This window comes from Rhinolophus sinicus, linkage group LG04 (assembly GCF_036562045.2).
Source record: "Rhinolophus sinicus isolate RSC01 linkage group LG04, ASM3656204v1, whole genome shotgun sequence".
Classification (NCBI taxonomy): domain Eukaryota; kingdom Metazoa; phylum Chordata; class Mammalia; order Chiroptera; family Rhinolophidae; genus Rhinolophus; species Rhinolophus sinicus.
Genome location: NC_133754.1, coordinates 44,629,400 through 44,647,548, shown reverse-complemented (window position 1 = coordinate 44,647,548; position 18,149 = coordinate 44,629,400). Strand labels below are relative to the sequence as shown.

The following is an 18,149-nucleotide window of genomic DNA, read 5'->3' as shown; positions in this document are numbered from 1 at the left end:
TGGCAAGGAGAGCCATCTGTTTTGTTTGAATGAGAAATGACCCAGCATTCTGATTTCAATTAGCCTCTTTGTAGCTTTATGTTTGAGCTGGTTCCATGGGTAACAGTTCAAACGAGGTGTAGAGAGGAGCTGGCCAAGTTGTGCCAGTGCTGATTTGTTTGAACAACTGTCAATGAACATAGGACAAGTGTACAAGACAATGTTGCTGGATGCACATTAAAATGTGTGATTTTTACGGAATCAAAGTAGCACATTCTCGAATCTGAGAGCTAAACAAAATATTGAAAAGGTTATCTTAAGTCATTTTATCAAACAACTTAAACATCTAAAATCAGTACCACTTGTCCTCTAAATTCCTAGTTTCAATCAACAAATATATGTCTACTACATGCAAAGTACTGTTTGCATGTCGCACATACATGCAAAGTACTGTTATGCCCTGAGCGTGAACCAAAAATGATACGAGGTCTGACAATTAAGTTCATGAACTTGTTGCAACAATGTTGCTAAACTTTTTTGATATCAGAGGGATTATTCATTACGAATTTGTACCAACTGGACAAACAGTTAACCAAGTTTACTATTTGGAAGTGCTGAAAAGGCTGCGTGAAAAAGTTAGACGACCTGAACTTTTTGCCAACAATTCATGGCTCTTGCATCACAACAACGCACCAGATCACACAACACTGTCTGTGAGGGAGTTTTTAGCCAGTAAACACATAACTGTATCGGAACACCCTCCCTACTCACCTGATCTGGCCCCCAGTGACTTCTTTCTTTACCCAAAGATAAATTTTGAAAGGAAGACATTTTGATAACATTCAGGACATCAAGGGTAATACGATGACAGCTCTGATGGCCATTCCAAAAAAAAAAGTTCCAACATTGCTTTGAATGGTGGACTAGGCTCTGGCGTCAGTGAATAGCTTCCCAAGGGGAGCACTTCGAAGGTGACTGTAGTGATATTCAGCAATGAGGTTTGTAGCCCTTTTTCTAGGATGAGCTCGTGAACTTAATTGTCTGACTTCGTACACACTATGCAGGTTTACAAAGGTGGGTGTCCTGTCTCTAGAATGATTAAGGATAACCCAAAGATGCATCCCTGCATTGGCAAAGGTCCAAAGTCACCCGTGTGTGCAGCTCTGGGGAAGCCGGCCTGAACCTTGGCTCTAGTTGCCACTGCTTCCCAGGGTGTTTGTCAGACACCAGATTCCTGGCCCTCTTGCTGCAGGGGTTGATTGTGCAATTCTTTGATAGAGTCATGCAATGGGTCTCAAGGAAGTCATGTGAGTATGGGTCATTTTTGATGGCTGCAATTTTGTGGAGTTCCAGTTAACAACTGATTCACATTTCCTGCATTAAAGCAAATGCTACTGCACACAGGTGTTCCCAGTCTTTACCACCTGGTGTCTTGATGTCCTGAAAGATTCTACCATGTCGGTTCTGCAGCTTCATTGATTTCTCATCAGGTCCCCTCTCCTTTGCCAAGGGGTTGGCAAAGTTCTTCAAAGCCACATCATCCAGGGCAGAGAAGTCCAGAAGGTGTCCTGTCTTCTGCGTCCCGAGCTGCTTCCTAGCACTGCCAAAGCAGAAAACCAGTGTGCCTAACTCTGGCCCTACCACCTTCATTTACTGCTGTACGTGCGACAAGACTTCTTCACTCTGACCCACCCGCCTATGATTTTCTTTGCTAACAACCAAAAAAAAAAAAAAAAAGTAGCTTATATTTAAGAAGAAAATCAGATTTGAATTTTATGCATACAATGTCATTGTAAGGTATAAATAAAAACTAGCTTTTAAAAAGTGAATGCAATCTATCATTTCTGACTTGTATCTATCATAGTTTTAACTCTTTTCAGAGAAATTAATGACCTATGATCTATTACAGTGTTATTATCATGGTCAACACCATTCATGTGGCCTAGACTTTTTTTTTTTTGCTAAAAATATCCAAAGGAAATTGATAAGACCTTTTGGAGCTCATGTTTTCTTCTTTAGAAAATAATTCACTATTAATGAGAATGTCAAATATGTCAGTGGGTCAAAGAATGAAAGGGAAAAAAGATAATTAAAAGAGAAAATGAAAATATGAAGTTCAAATGAGCAGAAGTCCAATAGAATTTCAAAAACTTCAGAGGAAATGGCCAGAACAATGACTTTTAGTGTTTAGACTTCAAATCACATTAAAGGAGAGAACAAATCAGTATAAGGAAACAGGTTCTTTGGTTCTATGAAAGCAAAAATATCTGAGAAAGCAAAGCATTATTTTCAACATACAGATCTCATTGTAGGTATGATGTTTTGGCCAACATCTATTCTGGGTGTAGGAGAAAAATACAAATATGGAAATATATTTAATGACATAAATTTACATTTTAATGACCTACCAGAATGTCTTGCTATCCATAGGCAGAAGGTGAGAAATTCATCCTGTCAACAGCTTATTTATTCTGTTCATTAAAAAACAAAAGCAGGCCTTTATAAAGTTCTAAAGTTAATGATTAAAAAAGATCTTTAACTACGACCTGTAATGCTTTATACTTTTTAAACTGCTGTGTGAATCATGGTACCACATTATTTCAGCCAGTATATGTAAAAGTACGAGGTATTGATAGCACAGATTTAAGGTATTGGTAATTTTCAAGTCAAATAGCAAATAGAACAAAGGAATCACATGCCCATTTCTGACCATAGCAACTTCTGGGCTGACTACTCGTATGTACAAGCTTTGTACCTCATATGCTATGATAGACACACAAAGGTCTATATTCAACTACTTCCTCAAAATGTCTGATTACCTAAATGACACTCTTTCCAGTCACTCCTTCCTATAAAGCACTGATTGTATAAAAAACTTACATTTCGAGTGTTAAATAGCATTAAGACTATATGTTGACAATGCCAGATTGTCAAATTAGCCAAGAGTTGGGACACTGAGGAAAATGTCGTAACTAGATAAATTCTGAAGTGACAAGAAAAAAGGTTCAGAAAACACAGGGTTGCCTTCTGTGTTCACAGCATCATGGCAACAAAGTTAAGTCAGATAGAGCCCATTCCCAAAGAGCTTACCTGTTATCTTAGTAGAGGGCAGACAGACACCTGGTAAATAACTGCGCTATAAAGTCTCAAGGAAGAGATCTTTATTAATGAGGATTTTAAAAACCCTTTCCAAACAGCTGAGGTTCATTGGTTTTCTGAACAATTCTGGTTTATCAGAAGCAGAACTTCTCCACATCCAGCCCAGAAGCCCTTTATCCTCTGGGGTGTGATTTTCCACAATGGCTCAGAGAAACCCAGTCATGGCGCTCAGATTACAGTGTAACCCAACTGTTCTTTTCCTGGGGTACACTCAAACTAAGGAAAAGGCTCCTGAGATTCTACCAACCACCTCCACATGCCATACATAACCACAGTGCTTTTACCCTGGAGAACTTCCGAAACAAATCATGGCAGCTGAGTCAGGGAGTCACGATAAAAGTCATGAAGAAAAGGCCTTTTCAAGATGATATAGGAACATTTGTGACAACATGGATGGATCTTGAGAGAGTAATGCTGAGCGAAACAAGTCAGACAGAAAAAGCAGAGAACCATGTGATTTCACTGATATGTGGTATATAAACCAAAAACAAAAGAACAAGACAAACAAATGAGAAACAGAAACTCATAGACACAGACAATAGTTTAGTGGTTGCCAGAGGGTAAGGGGGGTGGGGGGTGGGAGATGAAGGTAAGGGGGATCGACTATATGGTGATGGAAGGAGAACTGACTCTGGGTGATGAACACACAATGGGATTTATAGATGATGTAATACAGAATTGTACACCTGAAATCTATGTAATTTTACTAACAATTGTCACCCCAATAAATTTAATAAAATAAAATTTAAAAAAAAAGAAAAAAAAGAAAAGGCCTTTTCTTCCACTACCCTTCTCACCACTGGTCTTGCCTTCCTTTTCAGTCTCCATCTTTCCTCCCTTAAAGTCTTTTCCCTTAATAATTTTATTTTTCAAATTGCCTCTTCATTGCTTAAGTATGAAATATAGTTACTTCCAAGAGTAAAGAAAACTTACATCAAAACAATATTATGACTCTTTTAATCACTAAGCCAACTGTTCACTGAAGGAAAAATAAAATTGAAGAAACTTAATTTGGACCAACAAAACTAGCTTAGTGTCTGAATCTGGAGTTTTTTAATAAAACTTTTTCTTTGTGTAGTCAACCAGCTTATCTCAAAGGTACCTTTCCAGTATTATACTATATAAAACATTAAATATATTGTAAGAGATATATAAAATAAATTTGCAAGAAACTTTTCTATCTTAAATCTTCTATGTGAGAAATTAAAAATAACCAGAGTTCCGTCTCTCTTTAAAACCAAGTTTTGCTTTTTTTAAAAAGTTTATCAACATAAAATGTTAAGAACTCACCAACATCATGAGCACCAGCTAGTAATTTTAGTTCTAAGTTTAATGACAGTATCAGTATCTGATTTGCTTTTGTAAGCAGCAAGCACTGAGCCCCTAAAATACAAGATGAATATTCTCCGAGATGTAAGCAGACTGTTTCTGAAATCATCTCAAACTTCTACATTTCACATAAGTGAACTGCAGTTAGTCAGACGAGTGTGAAAGAGCAAGTTATTTCTTAACTTTAAGAAATAAAATTGTTTATAAAATTCAAATTAAGACAATGTAATTATAAAGAGGAAGACTTGCTAGTCATTGCTAATCACAAAAACCAACTTTTTAAAAAATAAAAAATGTTGTATTTTGAAAAATAGGTCAAAAATGTAAAATACTTAATGATAATGCAGGAAGGCCTGTATTAACAAGACTTACATCATTCATCTGGCTAGATATGCACAACTAAAATTTCTAGTACTGCCTAATGGTGACAATTTTAGATCTGTCACAAAGCCCAGGGTACTGGAATTTCATTTAGATCAAAACTCAGAAAGTGTTACGTTAACAAAAGTTAGTAAAATCTGATAAAATAGTGTAATTAATTGTAAAACACCATTATTTATAGATTCTCGTTAAATATACAACAGGTAATGATGCAATGAAGATGTTTTTACAATATTTATTAAGATAACAAATTTATAAATTGAAAGACTCAGAGGCACATAATTTAAAAGGCCAATACCATGGGAATAATGAAGTCAACATAGGAAAGAAGGTATGAACAATTACAACCAATACAAGATTTTTTTTTAAAAGCCACATCCCTCCCCAATAAACACATCATACGAATCATCCTTCAAAATTACCATGATAAAAAGTTATTTCCTTCAAAGAAAAATAATTCTTTCCACCTATCGAGCCTAGAAAATCCTATTTACAATGAACTGTCCTGCATATCATCAGTATTGTTTAATATGGCCTCCTCTATTACTGCCATTAGAAGTATTGAAAATTTTATAGCTATCATATTTACAAATGCACATATTTAAATTTGCTCTTCACTGAGAACAACTGAATATATACTTAATCAAATCACAATACAAATGTTTAGTCTGGATAACACATTTTGTGGGGACAAGTGTTTGGGAAGAGGTGTATTTAGCATTATGTTGTTTTTGAAGGATTACTAGGCCAATAAGTCTAATAAAACTCAAGGTAGTCACAAAAACAGGTCTTTGTTGATGAAGAATTTAATTTATTTCTGTTTTAACTGGATACACTGGGCTTCTTCAGTCAACCTTCACCACACTGTATATTTTGGTAACAAACCAGAAGCATGCAAAGAAGCCAATTGTTCCTATAAAAGAAAAAACAAAAATCCTTTTTCAAAGGAAGCTTTATAACTTACACATAAATACAGATTTAAAATGACTGATTCTTAAAAAAAAAAGCCACAAAACTATAAACTCTTACTTACCAGGAATAAACCATAGATCCATGAGCTTTTTCGAAAAATATGCAATCACCTCAAATCAAACTTCTTACATAAATTGATAGAAAGAACTTTTTATACTATACCTAAGCTTTTTGTTACATGCAAAAGACTGAAATTAAAAGATGAGAAGGATGACGATTTTCCTTTCCTTTTTAAGAATATTTTATCATAAAATGGAAAGCTGCTATTCAAGTTAATTCAAGGTATGATATGAATAGCTTAAACAGAATATCAGATTCACAGAATAATTAAATGGGGATATTTTCTAAGTATAGTTGTTGGGAATTATCAGTTTTCAAAGAATCATAACAAAATAACTCAAAGTTTTTATAAAGTGTTAAATTAAAAGTAATATAATTAGGATATTAACAAAAATGAACCCCCCCACCCCAACTGAAAATGAAAAGTGTCGTGTAACCAAGAGGACAGAGCAGCTCTGTCAAGAGCTGTGTGTATCATCTTTGGACTAGTGCACTGAAATCTACAAGCCCATTTCTTTATCATACTAAACAGAGATAATTTTATATCTCCTAGCTGCCTCCACAGACTGTGATGTAGAGTAAATGAGATGATTCATGATGAAATATATGCTTTGATTTTCAGGTATCTTCATCTATCTAGATTCCAAGAAATCTGAATGCTATACAGGTGACAAAAATGAGCCTCCAAGGGGTTAAGTAACTATGTAATACCTCATGGCTGGTAAGTAGGGCCAGAACTCAAATTCCCTTTTTCTGGGTTCAAGTGTAGTATTCTTTTAAACTATACCATGCTTAGATTTACTAAATATAAATTCAGAGACTCTGTTTTACAAAAGGATAGATACTAAATCTGTGTGAAACTGTTTTGTTTTTTTTTAACCTCCAAACAATTTCAAACATGCCTTTCTTTTCCATAAGTACACTGATTTTAATCCAGAAATGTAAACATCCCTGGACCTGAAGATTCAGTATCTATATGGAGTTCAACAAATGATTTCCTTGACAGTAGATTCCGCACAGCACTGAAATGATCAGTGGTCAGCGTGTTTGTAAATGGAAGTTCTGAATTCAGACCAGGAGTTACATGAGTGTTACTGCCCTCAGTTTAGAGTTAAATAGCACTGGGCAGAGCCCTGAATTAAAGATATATTGCTTCTTCATTGGGCAAAACTGCCTTTTTTTTTTAAAGTTTTTTTCTTTTTGGCTCCTATATTTGTTCACATAGCATGCAAAACAATCTTAGATAACATTTTTTAGATGTACATTTTATGTGACAAAGAAAGGTCCCACAATTTTCTTTTTTCAGTTCAGTCATTCCACAAATGTTTACCAAGCATCCACAGGACTAAGATACAGAAAACTTTTGTCCAGATGGACAGAAAAGATACACACATATAAAGAGCAATACAAAATACTATATATCCCATTAGGTACTTGGATTTTAAAGTGGAGAAAACTGCTAAAATAAGGGATATCCTATGATTATCTTTTCTTGATATCATTAATTCTGAATCTCATCTTGACTTCACCTCCCCAATTTCTACTTCACTCCTAAACTTAGGTAGCTAGAGCTTTTTTATCCTATTTTTGAAATGGACAAAGGAAAGACTTTACCATTAAGAGATTAATACGAGAGAAAAGAAAACCTTGAGATGTACTACTTGGTCCAGGTGACCCTGTACTTTTAGCACAATAATGGACCCTGTTTAGTCTTCTTCCCTTAGGTTCTGCTTTCTCATCTTTATTTACTGATATTCACCTCACAGGGGGGCAGACCAAACTATGCTCCATTGTGCTGCAGACTAAATAAAGGTGTGCCGAGTAGTAGAAGCCTTCACGGGTTTTATAAAAGAAAAATATTTATAAATAATTTGACTAAATATTTATTCATTAAAATAATCATTTTAATTCTTACCTGTAAAAAGAAAGAAGATCAAAACCATTATCATTGTATAACCAAAGTACAGAATTGTACTTGCTGTTCCTGTGATTTGCAGTTTTGAAAAGAAGTAGTGTATTGCATATATTAAGAAATAAACTGCAGTAAAGCCACTGGTAAGGAATGAACGCCACTGCCAATGATAATCCTAGGCAGAAAAGAGAAAATGAAAGAACAAAAATCACTTTCCAATTAATATATAATATGTAGCAGAATAAAGTTACAAAGCAAACATAGCTAAGTGAAATAGGCCCCAAAACCTAAGTTTTGCTATCAGTTCCAGTCTCTTTCTCCTACTGAACTTTGTCTATTTCCCTCCTCACTAAAGGTGTTAAGAAGCACCCCTTATCTTTGATGTAGATACTTAAAGATTAGCTAAAAATGTGTGGAAAAATCTGGAACAGTTTATGAATAATGAAGCATTATGTTTTTAAATGTATGTTTCCCAAAGAAAAGGAATATACTTTTTACTTACAAAACTTACTTACATAGTTCAAAATTAGTATTACCTATCTTATAGCCTAGTCAACTTAACATTAGGGAGGTTATAAGCTCTGGTTGAAACCCATTTTCAGTTATTACTAACATAATTTAGACAAGGTAATTTTTTAAAACATCTCTTCTTACTTTTATGTAAAGTGGCTTATAGTTTAGCAGGAGATCTTGTAAAATAAATACTTCACTATCTCTCCTATTATTTGGAATACGTGAAAAATAAATATATTCAAAAAGAATACCAAGATTAGGAAATCCAAAAGAATCCACACGCAAAAACTACTATAGCTAATAAACAAATTCAGCAATGTTGCAGGGTACAAAATCAACATGAAAATCAAGCTGTAGCTTTATACACCAACAATGAACAACCCAAAAAATGAAATAAAAAAAATTCCATTTATAACAGCATCCAAAAGAATAAAACACCTAAAATGAAATAAAATATATTTCCATTTATTTAAGTCCTCTCGAACCAAGGAGGTGAAAGACTTGTACACTGAAAACACAAAGCATTGCTAAAAGAAATTAGAGAGGACTTAAACAAATGGAAAGATATTCCATGTTCACAGATTAGAAAACTTAATATTGTTAAGATGACAATACTCTCCAAGTGATCTACAGACTCAATGCAATCCCTATCATAATTCCAATGACCTTTTATTTTGCACGAACGGAAAAGCTGATCCTCAAATTCATATGAAATTGCAAGGGGCCACGAATAGCCAAAATAATCTTCAAAAAGAACAAAGTTGGAGTACTTCACTTTTCTGATTCAAAACTTACTACACAGCTATAGTAATCAAAACAGTGTGGTACTGGTGTAAGAATAGCATATACACCACCGGAACAGAACTGAGAATCCAGGAATAAACCCATACATCGCTGGCCAATGGATTTTAAATAAGGTTGCTAAGGCATTCAATGAGGAAAGGATAGTCTCTTCAACAAATGGTGCTGGGGAAACCGGATATCCACATGCAAAAGAATAAGTCGGACTCCAAACTAACACCATATACAAAAATTAACTCCAAATGGATCAATGACCTAAATATATAAGCTAAAATTATACACTTAGAAGAAAACATAAGGATACATTTTCATAACCCTAAATTTAGCAATGAATTCTTAGATATATAGCAACAAAAGAAAACAGATAAATCAGACTTCATCAACATGAAAAACTTTCATGCAAAGGACATTACCAAGAAAGTAAAAAGACAATCTAGAAAATGGGAGACTATATTTGCAAATCATTATTTGATAAAGGTCTAGTATTCAGAATACATAATGATTTCTCACAACTCAACACCACCACCACCCCACTTTATAAATGGGCAGAAGAATTGAACAGACATTTCTCCGAACAAGATACACAGATGGTCAACACAAGAAAAGATGCTCAACAACATTAATCACTGGAGAAATGAAAATCAAAACCACAATGAGTACTACCTCACACAGACTAAGATAGCTATAATTAAACAAAATAAAAATAAAAATAATAGTGTTGGCAAGAATGTGGAGAAATTGGAACACTGTGCACTGCTGGTAGGAATATAAGATGGTGCAGTCACTGTGGAAACAGTTTGGTGGTTCCTCCAGAAGTTAAATGAAGAATTACCACATGAGTCAGCAATTCCACTTCTACATATATAACCCCCAAAATTGAAAACAGGTACTCAAATAAATATTTGTACATGAATGTACATAGCAGCACTATTCATAATAACCAAAGGTGGAAACAAACATAATGTCCATCAATGGATGAATGGATAAACAAATTGGGAAATTGGGATGGATACACACACACACACACAAAATGGAATACTCAGCTATAAAAAGAAATGAAGTACTGATACATGTTACAATGAGCTGAACCTATTCTGTTAAGTAAAAGAAGTCAAACACGACAGGGTACAAATATTGTATGATTCCATTTATGTGAAATGTCTAGAATAGGTCAATCTGTAGAGACAGAATTCAGATTGGTGGTTGCAGGTAAGAAAGGGGAATGGGAAGTAACTGCTTAATGGATATGGGATTTTGTTTGGGGGGTAATGAAAATCTTTTGAAACTAGGCAGGAGTTTATAAAACACTGCAAATATACTATGTGCCACTAAAATGTTCACTTTAAAATGGCTGATCTTATGTGAATTTAAACTCAATTTTTAAAAAAAGGATCTCAAGTTTAATGAATACAGATTTTATTTTCTGTATAGAAAATAAATATAAAAAAATGATCTAACACAACTTAAATCTTTAAATATCAACTCTACCTACTACATAAGGATGCCATTCTTTTGCCATGGTGCCATGAATATCTCATTACAATGTAATGTTTTAATGAAAATTTCCACTTAAAATCTGTTTATTGTTATTAAAATTTCAGTTTAGAAATATCTGTGTTACAAAAAGAATATTAAGTCAGACACTTAAAAACTAAAAAATGAAAATTTAGCATGATGTGCTATTCTCAGGAAATTAACATTTTAAAGTTAAGCTCTAAGTAAATACTATACTCAACTGGGATACTATCTTAAAGTCATTCCTAAAAAAGGCTACATTTGATTTAGGAATACAGGTCAATTTCTAGCTTAACAACACATAGCTACAAAAATTGTTTCAATTAATAGTATTCAAAGTGGCCTTATGCCAAAATTATAAATACTGTCTACAAATTAACATAAGTGAATATTGCTAATACATACCTCGGCACATAGGTGGAAATAGCAAAGAAGTATAGTTGCTTCAGAACATGTAATAACCAAAATGATAAACACCAGAAATAGGAAGCCAAACATGTAATACATCTGGTGTGACCTATAATCAAACATGTCAAAATGAAACTATGAATATTTGCTCTTTGACACAGTAAATGACACAATCTTTTTATTTTTCTTGAATTGCAAATGCTTGCTTTTCCTCCCAACTAATCACAGAAAACAAATTCCCATAGGTTTAGACAGTAGAGACGCAGGGGAGGAAGGATATGGCAATGTCACAGGCTTTGCCTTCTTGCTTAGGTACAACCGGCAACTCTTATTTATTCAAATATGCTTAGTCTACTTATCTACTGGTGAGTCAGATAAATTTGATAAAAAATTAACGGAAAGATAGAGCCAAACTAAGAAAAGGTTACAATTAGTACATACTGTTTCTTATCATATATGATAAAATCAGTTGAATTTGGAAAACATTATAACAATCGGGAAGGAGAGAGGTTCTAATCACTGAAAAGCTCAAATTTAGTTCTGACTTTATGCTACCTTGAACTTTGGCGCTTTCTGTAACATGTCAATGTGATCAAATAATGGTCATAATATAACGTAACGTATACACCCTAACAGAGTGGCTCAAATGACCACTGAGTTTGTCCATGCAAATAAGAAATCAGAGAATGAAGGAATCTTGGGGTTAGAAAGGACTCTGAAGCTGATCTAGTTCAACCCTGCCTCCAATGCTTGCTCGAAAACCCTCTATCAAGAGCCCAGAGTATCTTCTCCGAAGCACTACAGATTATTTATTTAAGAACATAGGTTTCGAGAGACTTTGATTAATTTTCTGTCACATGATAGCTGTGTGACACAGACAAATTACTTAACTTCTAAAGCCTCATTTTCAGCTCTGTAAAATGGGGACAATTCCCACCTCATAGACAACTGAGAATTAAGTAAGAGTAAGAATTAATAAGCCCTCAATTAATAAGAGCTGTTACCACGATTATTTTTCCCACATGAAAAAGATAAAATAAACTTTTGGCTCTTAAAATTTCTTATTCCTGGAGAACGGTTTACATTTATAAGATATAGAAAGTAATTCACATAAACAAAAACAGAAAGCTAGTTCTACATATAATGGCGATGGGAATAAGAGGACTTAGTCCTTAGCTTACCAAATACTATTGAGAATGAAGAAAAGCTGTATAAAGATGCACCCAAAGGGTAAAATCCCTCCCATGATAATACCAGGCAACGGCTTTGTGTAGAATGACTGTTCAGGAATCTGACGTGGAATCTGATTGGTTCGAACTGGGTGTTCAATGGCCTTCAGTAAAGAAAGAAAGGATTCATGATTATATATATATCTATTTTTAAAATTCTTCTCTGTACTAGATTATTTGCCTGTTTTCTCTCCGCTTCCATTCTGACACTAATGGCAATACAAGTCTACTTAAGTCATCAAACAGGAATTTGTATTTAGAAACAATAAACCAAACACCTTCAGGTACAATATTCAGTCTGTCTACTGGAACCAGCCACCACTGCTTCCAGCAGTTATTCACAAACTAATCGCTTTACGCCAAGTAAGAAACACACAAAAGGAGATTACACAGTACTTGGGAAATAATAGTTCACAAAAATGTAGTTAGGTTTTCCCTTTTAATTATATACTTACTGTAAGAAATCAGCTGGTTCTGAGGTTACTGTCAATGTATTTTTATTTGGAGATGAGCAATGTCATCTTCATTAAAATTGCTCAATTTTACTAAGTCTTACGAAACTGAAGAAGACAATGAATGGCTATAAGAAGCTTTATGACCATAAGGTATTGGTGATGTTCTCTATTATTCTCCCTTTCATACACTATATGGTAGTATAAAAACAACTAGAATCTAAAGTACCTAAACATAGTTACATGAGGGGAAAAAAGGGCATATATGTAGAAATTCATTTTCTTGCAAAAAAGTTCAAAACATACTTCGTGATGATACATCCAAGTTTTCATGATGATACATCAAAATTTAAAACTCAGATGTCTCAGGGATTACAACTCCATGGACTGGATTGTTTTACATGTAGATACATGTGTTTACATGCATGGAATCATTATATATCTTTCTTTAATTTTTATACTTTCAGAATTTTAAGTACTTATTTAATCTATGTAATTAAATAAAATTCAAACTGTGTCAGTTTACTATTTATGCCCTATAGATTTTAAATAATAAATTAAACAAAATGCCAAAGAATTGGAAAATCTTTTAGTAGACTGGCATGGTAGGTATAGTAGAGACTATGAAGCAATGATAGTTTCTTCCAGGGCATTCCAGGTGGCCTCACAAAGTAGACTATAATAGTTACTCTTTTAACCTTGTGGACTGAGTATTTTCAGAGACGAGCAAGCACAGTGAAGTGGAGTTAGAAAAAGACACTGAAGAATAAATTCTCATTTTCTTAGCCTGATGGTAGAAGGGGGCAGCAGAGGTGGAGAAAAACAGGCTGGAGGGAGGGACTAAACCCTGATTATAATCTTCCTTAAAATCAAACATTAGTAGGTAAGCATATAAAATTTATTCCAAAGCTACATATTTTAAAAATTGCTATTCTTACTTTATAGTCACTGTTTTTACACAACTTCATTTCCTAACCCATACTCTTGGTTTACTTAGTTAAGTAATGTAAACTAGAAACACTTGTTGCTAAGGAAAAAATGCACATACTTTTTGGGTTATAATAAAAATAATTTATTTTTAATGTCAAAAATTCAGTTTTAATTAGTTTAAATTAACTTTTAATTTAATCTATTATTAGTCTGTATTATTAATAGTTTCTAGTATTAATACTAGTCTTAATCCATATTAGTTTTCACTTACTTAAAAACTTTGAAATCTAAGTTTATATCTGTAATATCTCTATCACACTCCCAAGTATGTACTTCCATTTTAAGAATGATTGCAATCAAACTACGAAGTCATCAATTTTCTATGAAATCCATATCCCACAAGACAAGTTAGTATCTTTTAGACACATATCTTTTTTAAGTTGGCATATGCTAGTTTCCACAGTTGAAATTCACTTGAATAAGTTAACACCTATACACTTACATTCTTCTTAAAACCAAAGTATGCACCAATAAATGTCAGAGGCACAGATATGCAGAACCAAAGGGCCAATATGGCAACCAGCGTTCCAAAAGGAATAGCTGCTGAAGATCCTTCTCCCCAGAGAATCAGATTCATTATAAAGAAGTCAGCAAATACAATCCTGAAAGACACAATAGGCTTTTAGATAAAATTTGAGTTAGAAGCAAAATGATATAGTAGCAACTATATGTAATTAATATTACAATTTCTGTGTTATATACAAAGAAAGTAGAATTACTGAGTCATGGAGTATGTGAATTTAAAACTTTAGTAGAAATTGCCAAATTGCTCTTCAGATTGGTTTTATCTGACTTAAACTCCTACCAGCAGCTTATGAGTTACCTCTTTACATATTTTCCCAATCACACTTGGGATTGTCAAATTTGTTGTTTTAATTTGCATTTCCTACTGACAACTGCAGCTGAACATCCTGTGTTTTGTGGCTTTTTAGGTTTTACCTTTGGTAACTTGCTGGTTATAACCACTGTTCATTTTGCATTTGAGTTGCATGGCTTTTGCAGTCACAGATGTGAGTTAATTATATACTCCAGAAACTAACTACTTGTTATATATCTTGTTCTCCCAGTTTATTCCCAGAGAAATGCAGTTCTCCCAGAAAGCATTTCTCGGGGCGGCCGGGTGGCGCAGGTGGTTGGAGCGCTGTGCTCCTAACACCGAGCTCGCGGATTCAATTCCCACATGGGCCAGTGAGATGTGTCCTTTACAGCTAGATTGAGAACAATGGCTCGACCTGGAGCTCTATTGCTGTGAGCTGCCGTGAGTGGCCGGTGGCTGGTAACCGACTGGCTCAGCTGGGTAGAGTGCAAGGCTCATAATACCAACATGGGCCAGTGAGCTGCGTCCTCCACAACTAGACTGAGAACAACGGCTTGACTCGGAGTTGGGGATGGGAGGGGGAGCAGGGGGAGGAGGAAGTACACACCTACACATCTACTGGTACACACCTTTTAAAGGTGAGATGCAGACAAATCAGAGAAGGGTTGTTCAGAGACATAAAAGAACAGGCATAGGATAATTTCTATGAAGCCAAAAAGGGAAGGAGTTTCAAGGAGAAAGTATCCCAATGTTACGATGTAGAGAGGTAGAATAAAGACAGAGAAAAGGTTTCTAGATTTGAAAATGGTAACATCGTTAGTAACCTTAGAGAGTTCACTAAAGTGACAGGACAAAAAAGACAGATGATGTGTGATTACTCTGCAAATGTACATTGAGAAAATGAGAGTAAGGGAGCATAGATTACTTTTTCAAGGTATTTTGTTGGGAATGGAAAAGAAATAATATGATAGTAGACAGAAGATGCTTATGAGAAGCTCTTTTTAGGATTTGGGAGACCTAAGCATATTTGTAAGAATAAGACATAAAACACATGAACAGAACACAGAGAAAGGGAGAAATGGACGACGTCAGAGATATGGGAAGTGTTTGAAAGGCAAGATTCTGAAGGAAATCGTGGCTGACAGTCTTGGTAAGGAGGGATACTTCCTGAGTTGACACCAGAAGGAAAGAGGACAAAAGACACAGCTTAATTAAAAGCACAAAAATTTAAATAAAACATAAATTGTTGAGAAGCATGTGACTCTTCAATGGAGGTGAAAATCTGAGAATATTTATCCCAAATGTGTATGAAAATTCTGGCTATTGTAATGCTTTTATTTCTGGCCTGCAAATGGAACAGTCCTGGCTTCTACATTTAACCTTTGGCTTGCTTTATAGCTGCTGACTGTTCAGGGGCCAGTTCTTGCCCATCATGTGTGGAGAGTCGGGGAGTTGGGGAGAAAGTGGGTTCTACTTCTAGGCCTAGATGTACATCAGATACTTGATACCAGAAGCTATCCTCCAAAGGGGCACAGTTGTTTTGTTTTTTAATGTGGTGGGCTTTAAAACTTTTTTAGTATGTTTTACTCTACTTAATGGAATAAACTCTAAAAAGTAGCAATGCTTTTGATAAAAATCTGAAATGTATTCTCACCTGAATTATCTCAGGGGAGGATTCCTTTCCATGATCATGTCCAAAGCTTTAAAACGCACCACACATGACAATATGCCAGACTAACTTCTACAGACTAAGATTTATACTTTTAAAAAAAGAATATAAAAATGTATCATATCTAGAGGTTCTTTTTCCAGATAAGGCATGTAGTAGTCATTCTACAAATGTTTATTAAATATTCATTTTAGCCCTTTTAAAAAATTCAGTTCATTTTCTTGAGTACATGGTTTAGACAGAGAAAATTAAAGACATAAGGGATTAAAAATTTGAGAACTAAAAACTGACTATGTTAAGAAAGTTATTATTGAAAAAGTCACTTACCCAGGACAAAGAAATGATGTCAACAAAACGTTTGTTTTCCACTTCTCACCTCCAAAAGCTGTAGAAGAAAACAGAAATGCTATAACATAGACTTTTCTTCAAAGCAATATTCCAAGTCTGGTACTGGAGAAACTGCCAGATAGCACTGGGTGCCTATTCATAGAAAATGACACCAGCAAATAATCTGATATTCCCTAACCAAGTGATACAAATCAGAGATACACATCACAGGACTGCCGTGGGTAAGTCCAACTCTAAAGATTTTTGCTTCAGCATGAAATCAATCTAGCATCAAAGGAAAGTCATCCAGACCAGTTTTTCTTTTCTATTAATTTTTGTCCCTTTTTACCTCAAAACAAAACAAACCCTTAAATTCTAAGCCAGTTGCAATCAATGGGGCTGGACTGGATAGAGAAGGGTGCACTGGAGATTCTCCTTTATCTTGAGGTCTCAGAATTTGTTATAAAGCCAGGAATCCTAAAGCCTGACATGCAGCACATTTAAATTTCCATATTAAGTCTGAATCTTAAGGATTCCTCTAGCATTACAGTTTCTGGTAGGGCATGGGTTGGGGTGGGAAGATGAGCGTGTCAGATCAGGTATCCCAGAAGCGTAGAAGGGTTGTGGTCATTTGACAGAGCAAATTTGCTTATGAACATTTTCTTCTCCTTTGCTCCTCCCCTAATTTTCTCCCCTTTTAAAAAAAAAGTCAAAAACTTAAGTGCATAAAGTGAAAAATCAAAGTACTCCTCTGCTCCCAGTTTAAAAGTTGAAGATGAAACTGGCTGAGGTCTGAGAAGAACTTTGTTTTAAAAAAGTTTTAACACAGTTTATAAGCAAGTTTAAGTACCACTTGCCCTAAAAGAAAATGACAATTATATATATGAAATGAAGTCATGGCATTATTGATAAAGAGACTATTGTGAAATTATAAATTTCACAAATTGGAATTATGCAATTCCAATCAAAATTCAAATAATATTTTTTGGAAACATTAGAAATGATTCTATATAATGAAATATTTTGTGACTGGGGCCATGTAACAGCACCTCTCAGAATGTTCTGCCTGATTAATATGCTACTTAATTCACAGAAGGGAGATCTGAACAATGGAGAGGCGTTAAAGAGGGGGATTTGTCTGGGGTGAGGGAGTAGGGAATGGAATTTCAAGCAGAGGGAACAGCATGTGGAAAGATCCTGAGGCAGGTGTGACGGTCCACAACCTGACTGAAGAACTGAAAGAACGCTGGCATAGCTGAAACAGTCAGACTGGGGGAGCTTATGTGACAGACAGGGGCCCAACTATAACTCACACGTGTTAAAATACATAGTACCACCCTAATCCTGGGGAAAAAAAAAAGAACTCAATGCAATTCACAGAAATTATACACACAGACATAAAAGATTTCACATATTCAGGAGAAAACTGTATCTTGGAAAGTCTAACTATTTTTTCTACTTGGGGCTGTCTAGTCAACCACGTTTTAGCTCAAGCCTTATTCATATTAACCCTAGCTCTTCCCGTGTCCTTGGCACTTTATTTCACACAGATTACCTGTGGGACCATCTCAGTGGATTTCAGGACTCCTAAAGGAGGTAAATCCTGGCATTTACTGACCCCAGCAAAGCTTCCCTG

At 34.8% G+C, this 18,149-nt stretch overlaps 1 protein-coding gene across 1 annotated transcript in view; it reads right to left on the bottom strand.

The window, feature by feature from the left end:
- Positions 1–5,069: 5,069 nt before the first annotated feature.
- TM9SF2 (transmembrane 9 superfamily member 2) overlaps positions 5,070–18,149 on the bottom strand; it is a 51,634-nt gene continuing 38,554 nt past the window's right edge. Inside the window, exons 12-17 of the mRNA XM_019756917.2 lie at positions 16,514–16,571; positions 14,143–14,302; positions 12,211–12,362; positions 11,027–11,138; positions 7,796–7,967; positions 5,070–5,761 (exon numbers count right to left, since the gene is read on the bottom strand). Of these exons, the coding sequence (XP_019612476.1) occupies positions 5,694–5,761; positions 7,796–7,967; positions 11,027–11,138; positions 12,211–12,362; positions 14,143–14,302; positions 16,514–16,571 (722 nt within the window). The 3' untranslated portion in view covers positions 5,070–5,693. The remainder of the gene's footprint in view (positions 5,762–7,795; positions 7,968–11,026; positions 11,139–12,210; positions 12,363–14,142; positions 14,303–16,513; positions 16,572–18,149) is intronic.